Source organism: Streptopelia decaocto, assembly GCF_964273445.1.
Source record: "Streptopelia decaocto genome assembly, chromosome: 7".
Lineage (NCBI taxonomy): Eukaryota > Metazoa > Chordata > Aves > Columbiformes > Columbidae > Streptopelia > Streptopelia decaocto.
The window spans coordinates 29,512,427-29,534,739 of NC_138661.1; the positions used below are offsets into that span (position 1 = coordinate 29,512,427).

At 35.5% G+C, this 22,313-nt stretch overlaps 1 protein-coding gene across 2 annotated transcripts in view; it reads right to left on the reverse strand.

Moving 5' to 3' along the window:
* Nucleotides 1–22,313, reverse strand: part of SCFD1 (sec1 family domain containing 1) — a 54,513-nt gene that overhangs the window by 13,705 nt on the left and 18,495 nt on the right. For both annotated transcript variants that reach the window (XM_082057626.1, XM_082057625.1), the window contains exons 11-20: nucleotides 19,480–19,619; nucleotides 18,982–19,072; nucleotides 18,577–18,650; nucleotides 17,935–18,016; nucleotides 10,949–11,045; nucleotides 7,043–7,113; nucleotides 6,062–6,141; nucleotides 5,435–5,497; nucleotides 4,344–4,419; nucleotides 2,121–2,174 (exon numbers count right to left, since the gene is read on the reverse strand). In XM_082057626.1, the coding sequence (XP_081913752.1) occupies nucleotides 2,121–2,174; nucleotides 4,344–4,419; nucleotides 5,435–5,497; nucleotides 6,062–6,141; nucleotides 7,043–7,113; nucleotides 10,949–11,045; nucleotides 17,935–18,016; nucleotides 18,577–18,650; nucleotides 18,982–19,072; nucleotides 19,480–19,619 (828 nt within the window). The remainder of the gene's footprint in view (nucleotides 1–2,120; nucleotides 2,175–4,343; nucleotides 4,420–5,434; nucleotides 5,498–6,061; nucleotides 6,142–7,042; nucleotides 7,114–10,948; nucleotides 11,046–17,934; nucleotides 18,017–18,576; nucleotides 18,651–18,981; nucleotides 19,073–19,479; nucleotides 19,620–22,313) is intronic.

Sequence of the window (22,313 nt, forward strand, 5' to 3'; positions counted from 1 at the left end):
GAGTTTTGCACAGCATATCATTCTGAACAAATTTAAAATTTCATTTCAATTGACAATCGTATTTGCGAATGTTGGTGGTACAAGCTGTACTTTTCATATATTTACCTTCTTCTTGCATTTTATATTTAGAAAATAGTTTAAAGTATTTACATTCACTGTAATAATTGTTTGACTTCTCAGTAATCTGTTCTAATTTGCATTACGACTTCTATCTGCGTGTACATTTCATAAACTGATCACGGTGGTCAGTACAGTTCAATGAAGTATAAAAAAGGTTTTTTTCTTTGTTGTAAAAATAAAATAAATAGAATCTTAAACTTCCCCCCCTCTCCACTCGCACCTCGTATTTTGCCTGCAGTGCAACAGTTTTCTGTTCTGGGGAACAGAAAAGGATGTCAAGTATCAGAAGATGAACAGAGGCCACAGTGGTGTATTTTATACATTGCTGTTTTCCAGATACAATTTCACTTCTGTTGATGGTTCAGCAAGTCTAAACCTACTCCACAATGACTCTCTGGCTTACTTGTTAGCTGGAACTTACTCAAAAAGTCACTGTCAATTTTCCTACAGGTTTAGGAGAATCATTCTTTAGGCTTGCCTGGACTCCCTATGACTTGAAAAGCAGGATTCCCTGTTTTGGGCCACGAATTCCAGTCTCTAACCTGGCAGTGAAACACGAAACCTCGATCTGACAGACTGGCTCAATCTCTGCATTTTCAAGTGAGAAGATCAATGTTTTCTCTAAATTATCAAAGTGATTGTGGCAGTTTTCTGCTAAGTGAAATGTGACAGCATCTAATCAGAAAAAAAGCCCCATACGACTTGTAAACTTTTCCAAATAAATTCCTGAACTTGTAGCCTGAGGGAACTAGTGTTTATTTTTTAAAAAATTGTTTCATTTTTGACCTACATGTAAGTTATCAGTAGTTTTTAATTCCAGCGTTCTGCCTTAAGTATTCTGAGTGACCTCTACTGGTTGACTAGACAAAATTAGCCCTGTACAGCTTTTCCAAGTCTGGAAAATAAGGACAGCAATCCACTGCCACTGAAAGTAGAGTCCATTTCTTTGTTTGTTAAGAGAAAGCAATTTTTTTGCTAACCATCATGACATATATTAGCTACGAAGTACAGTTTAAGAAAAGACAGGATTACTCGCACGTTGATAATTTTCATATTTAACCATTATTTGTCTCTCTTTACATATAGTTAACACCTGAAGGTGAAAGTGGAGTAAGAAGAACATTTTGAATCTACTAACCAGTGTGAGATATTAGAACTGTATCTCTGTCTGAAGCTGATGCCATTAAAACAGGAAGAATGATACGATGTGGCAAACACTTGCTAAAAAGCTTGCTAAATTACTTTTAACAGGTGACTTTTTCAGAAGAAGTTTGTGCAAAGGACAGTTTTACGTAAGAGTTCTGAAAGAATGAAATACATAGCACGGAAAAAAAGCCTGTTTTGACTATACACTATGTGTAAAAGACTTAGGGCTATTTTTAGCTGCAAGTCTAGCAAATGTCTTGACTATCTAGCCAACATTTAAGTGTTTCAAAAGTTTGTAACTTACGTAAGTCTGAATAAATGTTGACAGAAACAAGGGGAAAAGAGGACTTCTCTGACACAAAACCAAGTCTGCTTGCAAACTGAAAGACTGCAGGAGTACTAAAATATTTTCCTCTAAACAACAAAGCCTTAAAGATGAAGGAAACAAAATTTTCTCTTACATACCCTCTTTGGAACTACTTTACTTCTGAAATAGCGCTCTTATTAAAAAGAAAAAAAGTCACCTTAATGCAAAGAAAATTTCAGCCCATGGTCTAAATTTAAATTTAGGGGCAACAGAAACTCAGTACTGCACAAGGTTTACAGAAACTTAGAATAAGGAAAACCTCAAAAACACCGGTTCCAATGAGACACAATAAACTGTCATTGTTAAGAAGCTACTTTTATGCAAAAAAATCTTATGAAATAGTTACAAAAATGTTTCTGTTCTTGAGATACTTCGTGATTAGATGTAACTGCATTATCATGAAAAAAACAGCCATGACATATCGCATATCACAGCCTCAAGACTTCATTTGTTCTACCTCTTTCCACATGAAGGCACTTATACTCACAGGGTTTGACTTCATCTCCATAAGGTTGTCCAAAATACGTGTGACTGGTAAATTCTGTAAAACGTAACACAGAATTAATGGAATGCTGAAATGCTTACTAGGAATTATTCACAGGTATACATTAACTATGAAATAGTTTACATTTGAAATACTACTTTAAACAGCACCTTTTTTTAAAGGTTGAGCATTTTTACCATAATCTAAATCAGCTGTCTGTACAGAAAATGCCACTGTCTGAGAAGCATCTAGCTAGTGGAGGAGCAGGAAGTGTAAAAAAAAGGGCGAAAATGGGATCAAGAGTTGTATTTAGGTGTTACCAATATATGCAGATATGTGATGATATTTGAGTTCTTATTAAAAAAATACTGCACAATTTAACAAAAGAATTTTAATGCTAAAGATGAGAATGTAATGTGATTGTAAAAAAGAACTACTGCTGTGAAACAAATGGGTAAAAAAAGCAATCCTGGGCAAAAATGTTTCATTGAACTGGAAAGGAATAAACTGAGGTGAGATTCAAGGTGACTTGTCATTATTTAAGATGGAAAATGTCAGCTTGGACAAAAGAGATGAAGTATTAAACAGTCAAACTACTTTAGTTATAATAAACTGAGGGACAGGTTACATAGCAACGGTATTGGAAATGTGTCTTGTCTGACAGAATATATCAAAAAAGGACATTCCAAAGGATGTTCTACAAATAACACTGAAAAACAACTAGTAAAAACCCAGTGTAAATCCCTGAACGACCAAACAAGAAATAAAGTTAACTTTAACAGAAACACCACAGACCTACAACAAGCTTAAAACTATGAGGAAGAAGAGTATTTTATCTGGCTACCCCAAAACAGCTGGAAAAGGAATTAAAAGTCGCCAAAAAAAAATGCTGAAAATATCAGCACTGTGGCTTCTTACTCAGAACTCAAAACAACGCAAGTCATTTTGTCAAGAATAATACTGATTTTTTAAAGCTACACATGTTAAAAGAAACGACAAAATGTTTAACACAAGAAGAACAGGAATATAATTTTTATCTACTGTTACAAGTAATAGTTTACATGAAGATCTCTATAAAATACACATAGAAAATACACATACAAAACATAGAGGCAAGCTGCATAGTAAAAGGTTTCCTCAACTAAATTTCATGACATACTGCTGGTTTGTAACCGTGCAATGTAACTTATCATATCTAGTCATAGTGAAATTCACACAAAACCAATTTTTTTTTTTATGTGACAGCTGATATATGTCATGCATAAATTATGTGTATAACAGGATGACTAAAACAAACAACAGTTACAGATTAATGATGTCAAAAAGATGCATATTTAATTAGAGATGAGATTTAATTTTATTTAGTTTTGATGTGCTGCATTTCTAAAATAAATTCTGATTCATACAGTAAGAATTATACTGCGGTGAACAATCTTTTTCTTAGAAATCTTGATGTCAAAATATCACAGAATTAAGATTTTAAACTGTAAATATTTATTGCCATCTGACAAAAGCGCACAGTGGAGAAATTACTGTGTCCTCTACAGGGAAGCAAGTTTCTAGGAACCACAATTCAAAATTTCAGCTACAAGTTACACAAACAGTGTCTTTTTCTTTGTTGTCTGTTTTCTTTTCAGGTGTGTACATTGAAATTTGTATGCAAGTCATGTCAGAAATATTTTCTAAAGTTAAGTGAATATTTGAAGGTAGCCATGTCATTATAAACACACTTCGATTTTCAAGCACATTTCAAGATTATGGTTGCTGTACATTAGTTATGTGGGAAAACCAGAAATGCTTGAATTTTAATTGAACAGAGAATGAACACGCTCAGCCTTTCAGTCACTCTGGAATAGATGCATTTAATACATGCTGTTCTAAATAAAGACATGGAGGGGTGTTCTTGGTGTTTATGAAGGTCTAGTCTATTTTGAGTATTCCACAGCTGCTCTTTTTATAATGCTAAAATCAGTCTTAATCACACATACTGGAATCTAATTCCTCACAAACAGAGGCATTCGAAGAAAATTTGAACATTATTAATTACTTATCTAAAAACTGGAAGCTACAAAGTGATTGAGCTATCCATCAGCAAAGGTTGATGTTTGTTTTTTTTTTACAGTACAATTAATTTTATTAATATAACAGAGATACTGAAAGTTGTTTTTCTGAATCTTCACAATCCTCATGTGATAGACTTTTTAAAAAATTGGTTTTTAAACTTACTTGTTGCTTCAGTACCAAGTTCTTCACTCCTTCCATTACATACTGTGATCCTGTATTCATAACACGTGAAAACAGACTGAAAACCAAAAAAATGTGATGTGTAAGACCTTATTTTTTTCATTTGCATTCTAAAGCGTTATGTTGACATCCAATTCCCACTAGAGTTGATAGGACTTAAGTAGCAAATCATTCAACTTGTCACGAAACATATTCTTCAAACCACATGGCAACCAAGTGCAGGGGAAGCTACCTATAATGCAGCAGTTAGATATTCACCTATCCATAGGAGTCCTGAGTTCTAGTCTTTAATCCACTGAACCGTTTATTTTTGCAATTTCAGTAATGTGAAGATTTGAGTGCTCCTTTTAAGTGGGTGTCCTAAGCACCAGAGTTAACAGAGATGCTCAGTGTCTACACCCAACTAAACAGCAATTTTTCCACAAGAGACAGCACTGGAATTCTCTCTAACCACACTGCACCACAGCTTCCTTATGACAACGACAGTGCATTCTTGTAAGTGAAGTTGGTAATGAGTATTCAAATCCTTTCAAGCATGAAAAGATCCAAAAGTCCCATAACCTATATGGGATATATGTACGCTTAGCTCAGTCATTATCTTTTCATGTCCTGAAATAAATAACTGCACCTTTCAACAAGCAGACAGACATCCAGTCTAGGCATGCTAATGAAAGAGCAGCACGTTCTTGCATCCCTGACAGTCTCCAAGCCCTGGTGGGAACCAGTTTTGAATACATAGGGCTGTTCTCATCTTCTTCCATTGACTAAATAAGGCTCAAAATGATGGCTGTCATAGATCCATTTCCTGCTGCCGAATTCTCCTATCTGCAGGTGCAGATGTCACTATATTAAGTTACTTTATGTATTTAGTCACAGATCATTTTATTTTCCTGTGTGTAAGTCCTATGCACTGTTAAGGGGAGATGAGTGCTTGGAATTGTCTGTAACCTGAAGCTTTTTACAAACAGGGAAATGTTTTATTCTAAGCCTTGTACAGCACTAATCACACTTTCAGTACTACTAAAATAAGCTAAAAGAACCCAAAGACTTAGAGAAAATTAACCAAAGCATACCCCAAAGGTTTAGGCGTAGTGTTTCCATAGCTGGTTGGAGCCGAAGCCATCTTAGTGAAAGCCCTGTGAAAGCAGGGACAGAAACCAAATGTTCATGTCATGGCGCACACTGCTATAGAATGTTTCACTCTGGTCATTTGAAAGTAAAAAACTTCTGCTTCTCAAACTCTCAGGAAGTAACTATGTATTACATACATCCCTGTTGTCTAGGAATACAATAGTTTAGGAACTGAAAGGAATTACATTTTTATACTTAAAAGACAAAGCCTTATTTTGATACCATGCAAAACTGGAGTAAATGACAAGCAGCGTGGTCCTTTGGTATGAACCAAAAACACTTGGGAATCTGAACGTGCACAACTTTTATTTAATTCAGTACGTTGTTTCTGTCTTGGATCATTAAATACATTACTATGTGTCATGTTCAATAGTGTTCTAAACTGGAGTTTAGTTTGAAAATAAGATTTGCATGTATTACCATAACAAATGACAGCAAAAAATTATTACAGAATGAACGTTTAAGTATGATTTATGATGTATAAGAAATAATACATAATTCTTTGACGACAAGGCTGAGTTCTGTAAAATTACCCAGTTATACCCTCATGTAGGAGAGAAATTACTTACTTCCACTGTTTTATGTAGTTCAAAGGAGCAAGATTACAACCTGCATCCATCAACGCTTTTTTATACTGCTCCAAATCAATCTGAAATTATGAAGCAGAGAATTGCAACAGATTGAAACTACTCTTAACTCTCTTTATGTGGAAAGACAAGATATCCTTATCTAAATATTAAATAAGCAGTGTAAAGTTATAGCATTAACCAAAGTCTAAAAGTAATTATGAGTCTTAATCCCATCTCCTACCAAGTATGAAAATATAATTTAAAATGATTGGTTTTTTTTTAAACTTAACAATATTCGTGACATAAAATTCTGTGCACTTTCAGATATGGGAACAGTCTTTTATATCAGCATCTTTTAAAAGCCTGACAGAATACTGGTTTCCGTAAAATGTCACAACAGCAGATAATAAAAATTAAGAAGAGTTAATATACATCTGCAAGAATACTTTCTCTTTGCCTAACCCAACATATTTCTTCTACCACACAGTATTTCTACAATAAAAATCATCATAAGTTCAAAAGAAATACTAAGAAATTGTTTCCCGAATTATTCAGACATTGACACAAGAAGCATTTCAACTTTATTCATCTACTAGTCAACTGATCAAATTATTCTTGAATATACAAGGATGGAATGAAAAGAGTCACCTTAACGTCTTGGTTTATCTACTTCTTTTGAGCAGTGGAGCAGAATAATAGAAAGCATGCCAAGATGTGTCTTGCAGTAACTCTGAACTAAGTATTTCAAAAGATAATCTTCATTCTTACTACTCATTCATATTCTTTCATATCCTTTGAAATGATGGCTGAGCTTTGTGAGCAGATTCTCCAATAATACTACACAATTTATTTAAAGGTTTAGTATTTCCTGGGCATTTCATACTTCACAGAGAATCAGAACTATCTATTTAGTGCTGAAATGATACAGAAAAATCCTGTGTGGCACAATTTTGTGCTGGAAGTTATAAAGAACATACATACCTCTGAAGGTGCCTGAGCTGAGCTTATGTAATAGATAAGAAATAATCGCATTTTGTCTTCTGGAGTTCCTGCTGCAGTGGAAAAAAAAAATAATTTCTGTTGTAACTATGCTGCTATGTTAATTGCTCTTCAGTAATTATATATATATATATATATATATATATATATATACACATTCAGACCTCCGATAATGACATTAATCATTATCTATTATACACCCATGGTCTCGTTCAGTGTATAAAATGGTAGAAAGACATCTAGAAATTTTATTAAAAGTTGGGTTAGACTGGCTCACTGTTTCTGAAAGTTTACTTACATTTCCCCCCTTTTGCTTGTAGCAAATATTATTCTTCAAATAACATACTAAATCAGTTATGTAGTGGCATGATGTCTTATTTTATGTGGGGGCTGCAAGCATTATCAGGAAGTAGATCAATGAAAGAGGGACTAAAGAAAAATCATAAAAATAAAACCCACAGCATATTACTTTTTAGCTCTACAATTTGTTTATGCAGCTCTATGGTTTACTGTACTGAAAAATTTGAGGGCTGCAAAGGCACTTATACAAACTTCTGGTCAGGAAAAAAAATCCTGACCTTCCAACTTGCCTTCAGGAAGGATTTCACCTCCTTTTGTCACACCACTCACTGGAGAAGAATACTGCTAAAAATTCTTGGGAAGCATTATCAATAGCAATCAAAATTCACCTCTGCCAGATGAAAAGGGTGGAAGGCCATCCCTGTATTACTCAGACCATAACCTACTACAGCAAATTTTGAACACCATCAACTTTTTTCTAGAAGAAAATCACTATTAGTACAGACCATAGTTTCAAACAAAGATTTCAGAAGTACAATTTCTGAAAATAAATGCTTCAAATTTGTAATCCAATGCTTAATTAAAAAAGCTCGATACCTTTAGATACAGTGCAATATCTTATTAAAATGTACTTTTTGTACTTTTGGGAAAAACAATTTTTTTTTTTTTTCAGTTTTTGTTTTGTTTTGTGTTTTCCTCCCCCCTCTATGGAATGTGGATCATGTCAGCAGGGGATCGTTTAATCTAATCTGCAACTTTTGTTTATATGTGAGCATATATTTAGTTTGGCAGAAGTTAAGAGTAAGAGCTGTCATAATGAACATTTATGACTTGGTACAATTTTTTCTGGGAAAGAAGTTTTATTAACCTTTACCAAATACCAGTAAGCCAGAAGATCAAGAACTGAAGAAACCTTGTATTATCTAAACCAAAAGCCAACTTTCAAGGTAGACATCCACTTGGAGTTCACTTGCGTAAAAAAAGCCCTTGAACATTCTACATATACAGGGTAAGTGACTTTGGTTGCTGCCAAGGACTTGGAAACTTCGTTTCTAGCTTGTTCCAGTACTTTGCTGATCACTAAGTTTCAGTTTCAACTGGAATCCCCTGGCACTCAGCAGCTTTTCCTTCGCTGGGTCTATACACCATATCTTCGAAACTCCTAGAAGGTTTCTGCTCGCAGGAGTGTGATAATTTGTCTTACTAAAAGATAATAAACTTTAAAAAACATCTGTGATTGTATTGTGCACACTTCACTAAATCTTAGGAAAAATCACTTTGTTTGGCAAAAGTACTTTGACATACTACTGATGTAAATCATAGCTGTGAGAAACAGCAATAAGACCTGGGTCAGTTGCCTGTAAAATGTTCGCTATATTCTTCTAGGCTATGGTCCGTGACAGCATAGAGAGGGGGAGTGCTAAACGTTCTGAAGAAAACTTAACTCGGTAAACCTAGAACAGAACAATTTTATTTTCCACTCAAATCCCAGCCTGCAGCCTTTAGGGCTACTGATTAACTACTAGAGCAAAGCAAAACCAGTAGCTCCCATTTTATCACTCCAGGATGTAACAACACCCACCGCCCTGGAGGCAGCTGACAGCCCTGAGCAGCAGATCAGCACAACACAGTGAGAAACGGGAGGCTGAAGCCTGAAGCTGTTTGGTGGTCAAGTCTGAGCGCGTTTGTGAAGAGCTCTGCAGGTGTCATCGTCCATGGGACAAGCATCCCCACAGATCATGCAAACAAGTGGCTCGCCATGGAAAGCACTGGAAGACTAGATGCACCATTCCTTCAAAATACTTTCTGCTGGTATTTCTCAGTGAATCACGTGATAGGAAGCTGGCCAGTTTCACAAGATGGCGTGCCCGGAAATAATAACCGTGATTTAACTTAAATCCTTTTGCTATATAAACTTATTGTAAACCTAGGGACCACATATGAAATGCTAATGTGCTGCTGTGAACACCTGAACACTTAGGTTATGAAGGAAAACTCCAGCTTGGAAATCTAATCTTTCTCCTGCATAAAAACCAGGAACTTAACAGGCAGGACTATTGATATGATACATCATCAGGCTTGGAAAACAATTTGCTTTATATTGCAATCTAAAAACACATAAAAAAATGTGGATTCAGCTAAAAAGTAATTGGTCCAGTAGGAAATACTAGCAAGCGTAATAATTTCTGGTTTTATAACTAAGTTCAAGTGAGCATAAAAGCTGAACTCAAAATAGTACATGAACAGTTAATTCTGAACATGGAAAAGGACAAGTTTGCATTGATCCTTAATGACAATACAGATTATATGTCTTTTTATTAGCTTCATATTAGCAATGACTGTCTCTACTGAATTACAACAGATTGATGCCTGGCATTAGATTTTCTGAAAGTCTGTTAGTTTCTAGACTTGATCCAATATGAGATCTGTAAAATTTTAGCTCAGACTTCTACCAATCATGTACTATTTCTTCTACTACCTTTTGATTCTATAGCACAGACACTAATAAAAGATTCTTCTAAACGGTCAGCAGGATTTATATATACTCTTTGTTTAAATATGAATCATTATACAAACTCCAAGCAGACCTTATGTCCAGTGTGTAGCTACAAGACTATGCACATAAGCATGCAGTAACAAAACATTTTCTTTAAGAGAATACTGGGAAAAGAGCAGGAACCCTGGGTCTCTGCAATGCTCGAGGTTTGCCAATATACTTGCCAATATGCAGAAAGGCCAGTGGTCGTAAGTTTTACAGTCTTGCTCTGTGGGTTATTTTGTTCTGGCCAACTGGTATCAGATGTCATTGAAATCTGTCAGGGGGCTGTGACGTACCTCAGGTTGTGAGAGGTTGAAATGAGAGGAGATGCTGTGAAAAGCTGAGAACCCATTCTGCTCTCAAGCTTCTACAGAAAGACCCCTAGTGACTCCTGCTAATAAAGAACCTGAGTGTCACACAGTGTGTAAAGCTTTATTATGTATGAACCGCATATGAAATAGAGGCTGGGATGCATTGCTCTTGGCTGATGAAAATGGACATGCCACAGTTGAGTCAAGGAGTGCAGAACTTGAGGCGACTCAGTGAACTGGCCAATTTACCTCTCGTTTCCCTTTCTCTCCACCTTCTCCCATCCCTCTTTCTTCACACAAGCAAGAAGTACCTACATTACAACTCCATGATCTAATGAAATTCTACGAAATGCCCTCTTCCATTCTGTTTATGAGGTATGTAGGTGTTACAAAACATGCAATAGGATTTTAAAGCAGCAGTATTGTTCAGACCACACAATTCCAAGCTATACTAATAAACACTAGAGAAGCACAGAAGTGAAAATATTTTGACATTCAGAATCAAGTAGTTCAGAAAGCATTTTAGTGGAGCTGCAAATGTTGCCAATATTTTTGATATTACTCAACCAAAATACTAAACTCCCTAGATTGCTACTAAAAATCAAGAAAAAGCTGTTTTCTTTACCAGTCTTGCACAGCTTACACATAAGCTCTTCACCAAACCCTAAGTCCCAGCAGGTACAGATTTCTTGTACATCTTAACAAATTTTATGCCAAGTTCAGATTTAAAGTACTCACCATCTGGGTCAGAAATCATGTCCAGAAGAGATTTATCCAGAGTGGATTTGCTCATTATTTTTTCCTCGTATTCAAAATACACATCCAGCTTTCGACTCTGTTTAAGAGTAACTGTTATGGTTAACATCGTAACTCTGTGAAAGAATATTGATTTCCTCTTTAAAACCCTACATAGTTTTTGTTAGCAGGATTGTTTTTAAAAATTTATTTTAAAATAAATTACCAGTAAAAGTAACTAATGCTTGCACAACAATGTGCTTTTACTGACTCTAAGAAGATTGACACTTATATAAATCTCATATTAAAAGTAAAAAACAAGTTAAGCAAGGAATGTCTGACATGCAAATACTAAACTGGCAGAGCAGCTTTGTTTTCAACTATGGTTTTGCCATAGCTGAAAACTACATGCTGTCATATGTAGTGTTATGCTGGAAAAAAATAATATTCTAGTCAATATTATATCAAATTTATGTTGAAACTCAAGTCCCTCAGTCAACAAGGCAGTTACTCAACCAAGATGAACGTGTGAAATTCCTGAATATGTTAAGGCATCATCACAGAGGAAAGCTGGCAACTGCCAACTTGGACTGGTACTGACAAAAACACCTCAGATCAAAGGCTTGCAATAATTCATACACACCAAAGATGGAGGACTTAATAATTAGATTATCTTGCTAATACCAGAAAAGGAGTCTCTCATTATATAGTGACACATGCAGATTAAATTGTGAAAAATCCTTTTTTTTCAGGAGGATGGCACAGGGACTGCACAAAATTAACAAGGCAACAGCTTTATGGAAGCCACGGCATGGCCATGCATGCAACTAGTGACCACACTGCAATATATCTGCACAAACCGCCAAGCTTTGCACTTCTTGACCATTGTATCATGAACGTACAATGTAAACATAGCAAAATGCATTCTAAAACTTATTTTCAAAACTTCCATGACATCACAGATCACTATGAGCGCTTGAACATTAAACTGTAGCATCACAACAAATGTTATAACTACTCTGCTTACAAAACCTTAATATCCCGTAACTAAGTAAATCTTGGTGTCTGGACACATTCAGCCACACATTGGCTCAAAGAGGAGACGGGCAGAATGGATCTCGTTGCCTTGGAAGTGTTTTGACTCCATAACGTACCCATTGGGAGACCAAAATTATATTGCCAGAGTGAGGCAAGAGTCACTGGGGCTTTCCTTGGGTTAAGAGATTCAGGAAATTTTCACTGATAACATATAACTGTTATGGTACCGTCTAACCCAGGGCACTGGTTGTTGTAATGACAGCAACAGAAAGACTTCACAAGACTGGTTTTCACATGTTTTTGAATTCTACTAAAATTGTTCCTGAGATCACAAATAAGGAAGTGGAATCTTTAAAAATCATTATTTCACACCCCTCCCCCCCAAAAAAAGGAAAAAACCCCATACTTCTCTAGCTAAGGATTTTAGGATATCTCACCTTCTGAGTATTTTAAGTTCATAAAAAAAGCGTTGGAAATGAGAATACAAAAAAAAAGAAGAGGTAAGTCACAATAATATTTTAATACTGAAAGCCTTCGACAATCAGCTAATGATACAGGTAGCTATATAACACTTCTATCACTCACTATCTACTGGACTCATTGAGAAGAGCAGTTACTTGCAGAACAATAACTTAATCTAAAACCTTTGTGGAAGCTTGTAATTAAAGTAAATTACCATGAAGAGTCCTCAAAAAAGGATCACTTGCTACTTCTAGGGGCAGAAGGGTGTCTTCTGTTTGTCATAGTGACTACAACTACATTTAATGTGTACAAAGTGACAAAAAAGAGCTAGATTTTGTTTCAAGCTATATTTACCTTGAGCTCATGTTAGAAGAGCAGTCAGACAAATTTTGGTAGTTATGCTACTGTAAAACCTGTATTTAGGCCAAATTAAAGTGATTATGAGTGGTTATGTTACATTAAAGTCCAAATAGAACTACCAGCCTTTTTGCAAGTCCTTATTTCAGATGCAATTTGGCATTTGGCACATCAGACACGTTCTGTGACTTCAGTTCTACAGCATCTTGGAGACTGTCAGCTTTATAGTTTCCTTAACTCTCTCTAGTGAGATAAAATAATTGCAAAGAAACCACTATGATTTTTACAGTTTTTCCATTAAATTCACTTGCTTTTTGTGTTTTAACTACATTTGTATCTCCTTACAGGGAGCTAGATTCAATGTTTTTAAGTTTAAAATATTTTCCCAGACAAAAGGGCAAAATCCAACAAACAAAGGATTGTCTTGAAATGTGGAAATTTAATCTTATTAAGATAAATATATTATTGTTGAATTTGGCAATGCCCTTATTATCTTAGCTGGTGACCTGTTCAAAACATATTTATTCAGATGGCATGTAAAAATGTACAACATAAATCAACCCCTACTAATTCTCTATATTCATTCACATATCAACTTTTAAATAAAATTATGTAATTCAAACATTAAATACTTTCAAATGTAAGAATAAATTTACAGTTATTAGCTTACCTGAGGCATAAACTAGGTAAAATTCTTCTCAATCATGTGCAACCTTATGACTGACCAAGATTGCTGAACAAAACAGACTAACTGCAGCAAAGAAAACTCAATGGTTGTATATATTTGCTACACTTTGAACCTAAACTGAAACATAAGTGGTACATTTACACTCACTCTCTTCAAAAATGTTGGAAAATTACTTTTGAAGTGTGAACTTAGTACTCTTCAGGGAGAACAAACTCACTCAAAGTCCTAAAACTTCAGCTCCTTAATTTCTATCCACAATAGGGACATCGGAGGTAAGCAGCAACCTAAAATTTTTGAGACTCTCTTTTTGATGCGATGAAAGAACGAACTAAAGAGATGGATCAATATGGTGAGTCTATTCAGCTGCTTCTTCACTAGGTAACTAACAAAGGTTACTGTCAAAGATGCTAACTAGGGCAATATTTTTCTTATACTGGTTCACCAGGAATTAGATGGTCACCTCAACAAATATATGGATTATAGAATAGCCCTAAACACTACTGGTTACCTTTTGACAGATTTCCCAGATATGCCACATCAATGAGACAGTTACTTCCCGAAAGCCAATTTGTCTAAGACGTGTTGATAAGAAGCAGATGTCCCATTTAATTTAATTAAGTACAGTTTTGCTCACTCAACGGCAAACTCAGACACGCCAAAAGGAAAAGCTGGGGAATAGGAGCTAAACAATCCTGTAGATTAAATAGAGAGACAGCAAAGAAGAGGTTCTCATAGGTGCCAAACTGGCAAGCAGGGTGAAGAAAAATAATAATAAAACCCAATAATAAAATAAAGATCTGTTTACATTTACAGTTTCTGCCTTTCTGCCTCCTGCTGTTGATTTCCTGCTATGACATCTTGTTCCACACCCCCCTCATTCAGGAGACCTTTCTGGCTGCCAGTTCAGGGACACATTGCAGTTGAAGTGCAATGCTTCAGCTTGCTTTGACTTTTTTTGGTAAATATATTTGTGAAAGCTTTCAACTCGGCATCTTTAGAAAAAGGCTGCTTGTAAGACAAAACTTACTTTAGGGTAAATTACTGAAGTGCGTGGGCATCTCTACCTGAGTACCGTACTTCCAAATGAACACAAAATTCCTTCTCTTTTAAGCAGAGAAGTGGAAGCAGGACCCATTGAAATCTCTTAGAGGGTCATTTTTGTAAGGACGAGACTCTCCTTTTGTCTTTAAAGGAGAAAGGTTCTTCCTCTTAGAGAGAGAACATGCAGAAGAACTTTTCTAAGAAATTACTATCTCAAAGATACTGGCAGAAAACAACCAGAAATAGCAGCCTCTAGAATAAGTGGGGTGGGTCAGGTAATTACAGTGTACTCCTGTCAGGAGGAAGAGAAGCTCTGGGAAAAGACTCAAAGTGGCAGCTACAGCCGGTTCGCTGTGACTGAACTGCACGGAATGATGCTGGAAAGGTCACTGTAACTGAACTCCAAAAAAGCTGTTGTTCACTGGAAAGTTACTCAATTAGTTCTGAACTACAGAAAAACAGCCTGGACCAGTGTGACATATATACTTCACAAACACATATCGTGTCTGTTCACATGGTAAGACAAAAATGTAACTTCATTTAAAACACGATAGTTAAAATGGTGGAATTCCTTTACAAAATATGAATTTGACAATTTGAAAGGCTATGTGGCAACCAGATAATGGAGCCACTCAAAGTATCAGGCCTGGAGATCAAGCAAAATTAGAGATACATGATAAGAAAATTATGTAGGAATTAAAAAAAAAAACCTAAACCAAAGAAAAGTAAGTAATCTAAGACAGACAACAATTCACATAAAAATATGCCACTTAAATTCACATGCATAGAATTCTAGCAAGATGTTATGTAATCTACCCCTTCTTCAATTAATAATTTTAGAAAAATGTACATGTACACCTTTTTATATGTCACTATTTAACATACTTCAGTAATCCTAGTATTCGCATTAAAATGACAGGCAAAGACAAGCATCACCTGCCTGAACTCTAAATCAGCTAGAAAGATTTCCATAATTCTAGTTCTAAATTTGTTATCTGTTGGGTACAGTCCTTCAGTCACCACCTTCTTCAGAGGGGAAAAAAAAAAAAAAAATCAATGCAAACAAGGATGCATCTGTTCTAAGCACTGACAATAAATACTTGATAGTTCACTTTATGAAAAAAGTGATGCATTCTTTCCATTATTTCACTAAACACTTAGCTGTGCCAGAAAACTGCCAAGACCCCTAAGTATGTGATTAATTTCTGGTTTCCTCTTGCTGTGTCTTAGAAAATGATCCAAGAGAATGTGGAAAGCAGCTGTAAACTGAACACTAAAATTTGACCACAAGAAAAATTAAATTCACTTAGTATATCTAAAGTAGGTCCTGTAGGATTCTTCACACTGATATATGTAGTGAAGAAAAATGCTCAAATACTTAATGTAGCAAAAAACCATGAGGGACAATGCAAACAGTTTATTTTAAAGTATGAATGTGCTTTCAGATGATTTTAAAACTGAAAATACAGTAAGCTGGGGAAGAGCATGATGCCATACTAGCCCCTCATAACCGGGCATTTGCCAAAAAAATTCTCTCTTATCATAACCTGATTAAGTTATTTAACTGTATATAAAACCTAATAACCACAGCCTCACGGTGCGATCAGATTTTCTGTAAGAAGTACTGGCTGAGATAGCATCCTTTTTAAGAGTATTTTTCAAGAATCCATTAGGTAGCATATCATCCTGCACATTAAAATTCCATACCTCGAGAGAGATATTTTTTGTAATGCTATAACACTAGAGAGTGAAAAGAGAGGAGAAAGTGGGCAGAAAAAGCAGTTGGAAGACACTTTATATTCATTCAGCGATATGGCTTAATGTAGGTAAATTCCACAGAAAAAACATGCACTTCTGCATTAGTTTAAGATAGTTTCCTAAATATCTGGAGATGAAGGAAGTGATCCTTTCTAAAGTAAGAGATGATACAAATGCACATATCATCAACATACTGAAGAAGCTGCATGCTCATTTGTCTCACAATCATCTTTGACAGCTATAGAATCAGGAGGTTTGGAGCCTGAGCACTTCACAATACCAGAATCAAGGATCATTTTTGGAGCAGTGGGTCCCCGCTCCCTGGGAGCTCTGTGAGAGCAGGCTCCCAGTCCGAGGAGAGGGCCTGCAGGCCAGCAGAGCGCTGCAGTCGAGGGACCCTACGGTAAATATCGACATTGTCGACTTCTACTTATTTTTTTCAATAGTATTAATGTAGTACTTTCAAATTGCCAGATATGAGAACTGAAATGCCCAATACTGCAAAGGCAGATAAGTTAGCCCCTACAGTCATGAGCCACACAGACACACTTATATCTCTTGCCAGCTTTATAAATATGTAAAATTAATTTATTCATTAACATTCAGAATGAATCCTTTGTGCATTTACAGTGCTTAGTTTTAAAGAATTAAGTAGCAGTAATATGTGAGGACAGATTTTATGCACTTTACATATGTTAAAGTCAGCTTCAAAACACATTGCCTTCTATGAGTTATAAATAGCATTGGGTAAAATTTTCTATTTATTTTCAGTGAGATTTTGTGCTTGAATCACTTTCAAAACCAGAACTTCAGTGTTTCTGAAAGCCTCATCTATGATTTCTGTTCTCATATTTTGAAAACAGATCCATCTTCCTAGTTATCCTAGTAGTAACCAAGGTCTTTGTTTGATCCTGAAGCCATCTGCAAGTTCACCAATACAAGAGCAGCAGACTTAAACAGGAAAGAGGACAAGCATCCTTCTGAAGTGCTTAAATTATGCACAGGACATCTAATATGGACCCAGTGGGAAAGATCAGTTTAGTAACTTGCATCATTATTGCCACACTTCTACGTATCATTTTTGTTGATGAACAGTAAACAGTATCCTTCTGATAAACACACACAGAACGGAAAATTGCTTGGACTAAAGTCGTAACTTGCCATGACACATCTCCAAAGCAAACGAGACGCTTCCATCATAAACTGATTTTGGAAAGACTTCAACCCACACTAAAGGTTATGCCACCATAAAAAAATGAGAGCATACCAGTAAATTCTGATAAGGAAGAATCACCTATTGTATTGTCGGAAAGCATACTTATTGCTCCTTCATCCTCCCCTTCTATACCCTGGGTTTTGAGGAAGGGTTTGGAAAGACGAATAAAAGTTGTCATAATAAACAGCAAGACCACACATGCAAATACAGTCAGTGCATTTAAAAACTATTTTCACTTCACTTTCCACACAGAGGCATTCAAAATTAATTCCCTCTCACTCTTCAACAGTAAATAGTTACACAGTGATTTCTGTAAAAGGTAGCACAGTTGAGAAGGCCCACTTGCTTATCCTACTTCACCTGCTCAAATGTGTTTCTCAAGGTAAGGAGCAGTACTGATAGAAAACTGAAGCTGGAGAGCAATCGTACCTTTATATGCTCCAAAACGGCTGTTGCAACATTTGTATGAAGATCAATGAGCCTCTTCTTTTCCAGAAGTTCTGGAAGAGAGCTGAAGAGATTAAATACAAACTAACCTGCTGAGTTGCACAGTTAGTTGAATTGTGTATTGTGTAAAATCATAGAATCATAGAAGAGTTTAGGTTGGAAGGGACCCTTAGATATTATTAAAATTTAAAATTATAGAATACAGTAGGATTGGAACTAAAAAATGACCAAGTATAGATGTAATGATTCTCATAACAGAAGGATGTTATCCACATGTTTCACTAACAGTTCTTTTTAAGGAAGGAATGCAGAGGTAGGAAGCTCTTCTGGTGGAAGTGTCAGCAAAGCTATGATGCACCTAAGGTTATTCAGCTTTTCTGAGGAAGCACTCCAAAGTCATGTGTACAGGGCTCATACACACGCTGTGGAAGTCAAATGGGCAAGTACTTCTCTAGGACATTGCATTAAACTTCACCATAATTATAAAGTATTTAAACTCTATTATTGAGCTGAATAGCCAATTTTTAAAGCTAGTTAATTCAAAAGATATTAAATGCAAAATGACAGAAGGAATTAGAAATGGTTCCCAATTAATTAAATAATAATGCACTGTTGATTACTTACCTGACAGCTGAAGTTAGCTTGGCTGTATTGTCGGAAAGCATACTTATTGCTCCTTCATCCTCCCCTTCTATACCCTGGGTTTTGAGGAAGGGTTTGGAAAGATGAATAAAAGTTGTATTTCATAATAAACAGCAAGACCACACATGCAAATACAGTCAGTGCGTTTAAAAACTATTTTCTCATAATGGCATGAAAGTCTGGATCATGTTTTACAGTTATTATGGAAGCTATATGTGTAACGCCAATAAATGCAAGACATTGAACCTCCTCTATCTTTAATATTGTATTATGCCTAAAATTCACTATGTCCTGACAAGTTTTTTGTGTGTGGTGACAGAATGGACTAAGCATCTCTACAAGTCCTGTTATGCTTTACATAAAACACATATAGGTGATAAAACTTACCATGATACTTTTAAGTCTTTTGACTTCATCTTCTTGGGCCCTATAGGATTCCAGTTCTTGCTGAACAGACTCAGCTACCTCTGGAAAAGGACTAATGTGACACTCTGCATTAGGCTCCTCAGTTAAATCAACAAATTGCAATACTAGAACCAGAGAGGTTGCATGATCAAGATGATAACGAAAACGTTTTCAGAAACACCAAAACCCAAATCATGCAACAGTATCAAATCAGTGAAAATAATAATATCTCACTGTAAGTTTACTTAAACTTTATATGAAATATTCACTGCTTTCAATATTTTTATATAATTTTGATAAGAACAATTTTGTGCTCTGTAACAACAAGCTAATATACAATTAATAATACTGACAAAGATCATTCCTTAAAAAAACAAACAAAAAATATTTTCAAAGAAGCTTAAAAATAGAACTAACGTACTATGAAGAATACTTAGAATTTTATTGACTAAATATAAACTCTGTACCATTATAGCTTACCTGCCCTTATGCTTTTGCCAGAATTTATCAGATGCAGTTAAATCATAGGACTTCTTATTTTTTTTCTTAGGTCTAGCACCTGCTGGAGAACTTTCTGTTCCTGTTGATTCTTCCAAGTTAACTCGATTCAAATGGAAATCCTAAAAAAAGACAAATCTTGTGTAAATATTGACAGGTTTAAATTATTTAATGTCTTTTATACTCAACAAAGTATCTTCCAGAATACTTTCTAAAAATATTAACACAGATGATTATAAGAATTTCTTAAAAGGACAGGAAACATATACCAACTAGATAATAACAACAGCAATGTCAGAACTCCAAAATTACTCACATTTATTGAAAAAATGCCTAACAAAGAAACTAATGCTAAACAAAGACATCTGATTGTCTCACATGCAAGCAGTCTTCTGACACCGGACTCTGAACACTGTTTTCTGTACAGAAAATAAATTACTTAGCAATAACTGAGCTCTAACAACTGACCAAAACTTGAAAGTAACAAGAGTTTGTTTTGCAGACAAAAAAATGTTTGAGGCTAAATTTTGCTTACACAGCTACAGCAAATGTATCAAAGCTGCAAAGCTCATGACATCAACAACAGGAATCTCCACTGTGAGGACTATTTCACTGCACCTTCACAGCTCTTTCCCTGTTTTTCTAAACACTGGTGAAATAGTGAGTGCATGATAAAGCAACAGCTTTCAAGAAAGCTGCTATTTCTCCATAGAGTTCTTCTTCTTCCATAGGCACATGAACCTAGAAACTACATTTTTTTGCTAGATGACAGTTATGCTCACACAATTATGTCAGTGCGCTGCTCCCTGTGCGTCTTCTGGTTCTTTCCCCCACTACTTTTGCTAAGGACAGCTCTGTGTTTTCTGCTGCATACAGATTCCCTCTGGTTTTCAACAAAGATTAATGAGTATTCCATTTGCTGACTTAATTCTAACCCTGTTCAAGAACGCTTAAAATTTCAGAGGTGCTCTTTGCTTGGCAAATAACAATAAGAACAGGCAAATCTTCAACTATAGAGAATCTGCTGCAAATCTTTTAAAAGAGATATTTTTCCAGAAATAAAACTCCACTTTATTATGTTCATTACAGTACACAGAACTAGATCACTGTAATAAATTTGTCAAATAAAATTTAAAAATGTTTCTAGTTATCCCTTGGCAGAGTTTACACTTAAAATGAAATGCTATAAATGATCCATTCCAGAATAGAAACAAAACCAAGTAGCTACTCAAAGGAAGCACATGCAGTCAGTGAGCACAAACCTCATCTCACAAGACTTCTTTAATGCTTCATCAAAAAAAGAGTATAATTCAAGTACATATGTTCGATGAAAACTTAAAGGAAAAAAATATCATTTGATTGCAAATTCAGCTGTAATTTTTGATGGAAATCTGTTTTGTCTCAATTTAACTCACCAGTGACCAAGTTAGTTTCCAAGTTAGTTTTGGCATTTACAAGTTTTACTAAAATGATTCTTATTGACTAGAGTCTTCCTCCTTTTGCCTCCCCATTTTGTCTTTATAAGGCTTTCTATCCAGGTCTCCAGTTTTCCTGTATCTACTCCTAAAATGGTTTTCTATTCCAAAATGGGAATCTCTTCATACAAGCCTGTTTATGTGTAGAAACACCATCATTATAATCTAAACAGATGTAGCACACAACTTTGTGGTTGGATTAGCATTTAGTTCAACACCCCACAAAATTCCTGGACCATTGTAACTGAGAACTTAAATGGAAAACAATTTATTTGAAAGTACAGTTTACATAATCATCGCCTTGGTAACATTTTCATGGTTAAAATTTATGGCATTTTAAAAGGCTACTGCGGTTATTTCATGAAACATTATGCTCAGTACATGAAGAACCTGGCATGCTTGCCTTTAAGATGAATAACTAGACTGGTTTTGAAATTAAACTATTCTCTTTGACATGGAATCACAGGCCACTTGGTTACAATTTCACTAGACAAATTTATCATCCTATCAACTCAGTCAAAACTGAGAAGCAATATGCAACATTTAACCATTTGTTCCAGCGAAACAACTGAAGCCTGATGCAGTACAAATGACTACCCAAGGATCTTCAAATCATTCTTTTAGTGTTATTCTAGTACCTCTCCATACTTGCAGCCCTAGTTCTCCTCAGCTTCCACTACATCTCTGATCCCTCTGCACCCTGATGCACCAAAGCTCTACGTCAACATGTGCCTGAGGCCACCCAACCCTGTCTTCTCTACCCAGCAGCTGAGCAGGAGGTAAATACCTGGAGCACTGCATGGATTTACTAGCTATTAAGTGAGTATTTGCTGATTAAGTGGTTGGCAGGTAACAAACTGAAGTGTAGACCTTGTGAAATAGCATTTACAGCCGTAAAAATTCTTGTTTGGGTTTCCATCCCCTACTCGTTCACTGATTTTTCAAAAGAAACCTGCAGAAATTCGGTTCTTCTATTTGCAAGTGTCTGGCCAGTTCAATCATTACTGAAGAAAACACAGTGCAAATTGTGTTTTTTTCATATATGCCTTTCCTAAAGAAACCAGGCCAACAATTGTCTATTTGTAAAAAGCACCCTTAAGATGAAGGGACTTTTTATGAAAAGTGAATTACATAAAATGGAATTTTAAAGTGTCCTAAAGCATCCCATTAGTGCTAAAATATTTTCATCATAGCAATGCAAGTTTCTGGACAACACTGTATGTATGACTATGTATGACTATATATGTAGGACTATACAGTTCACAACCAACTTTGTATACAAACACATACATGCATGTGCGCATTTTACCTACTCCTCTAATAGTCTCAACAATAAAACCA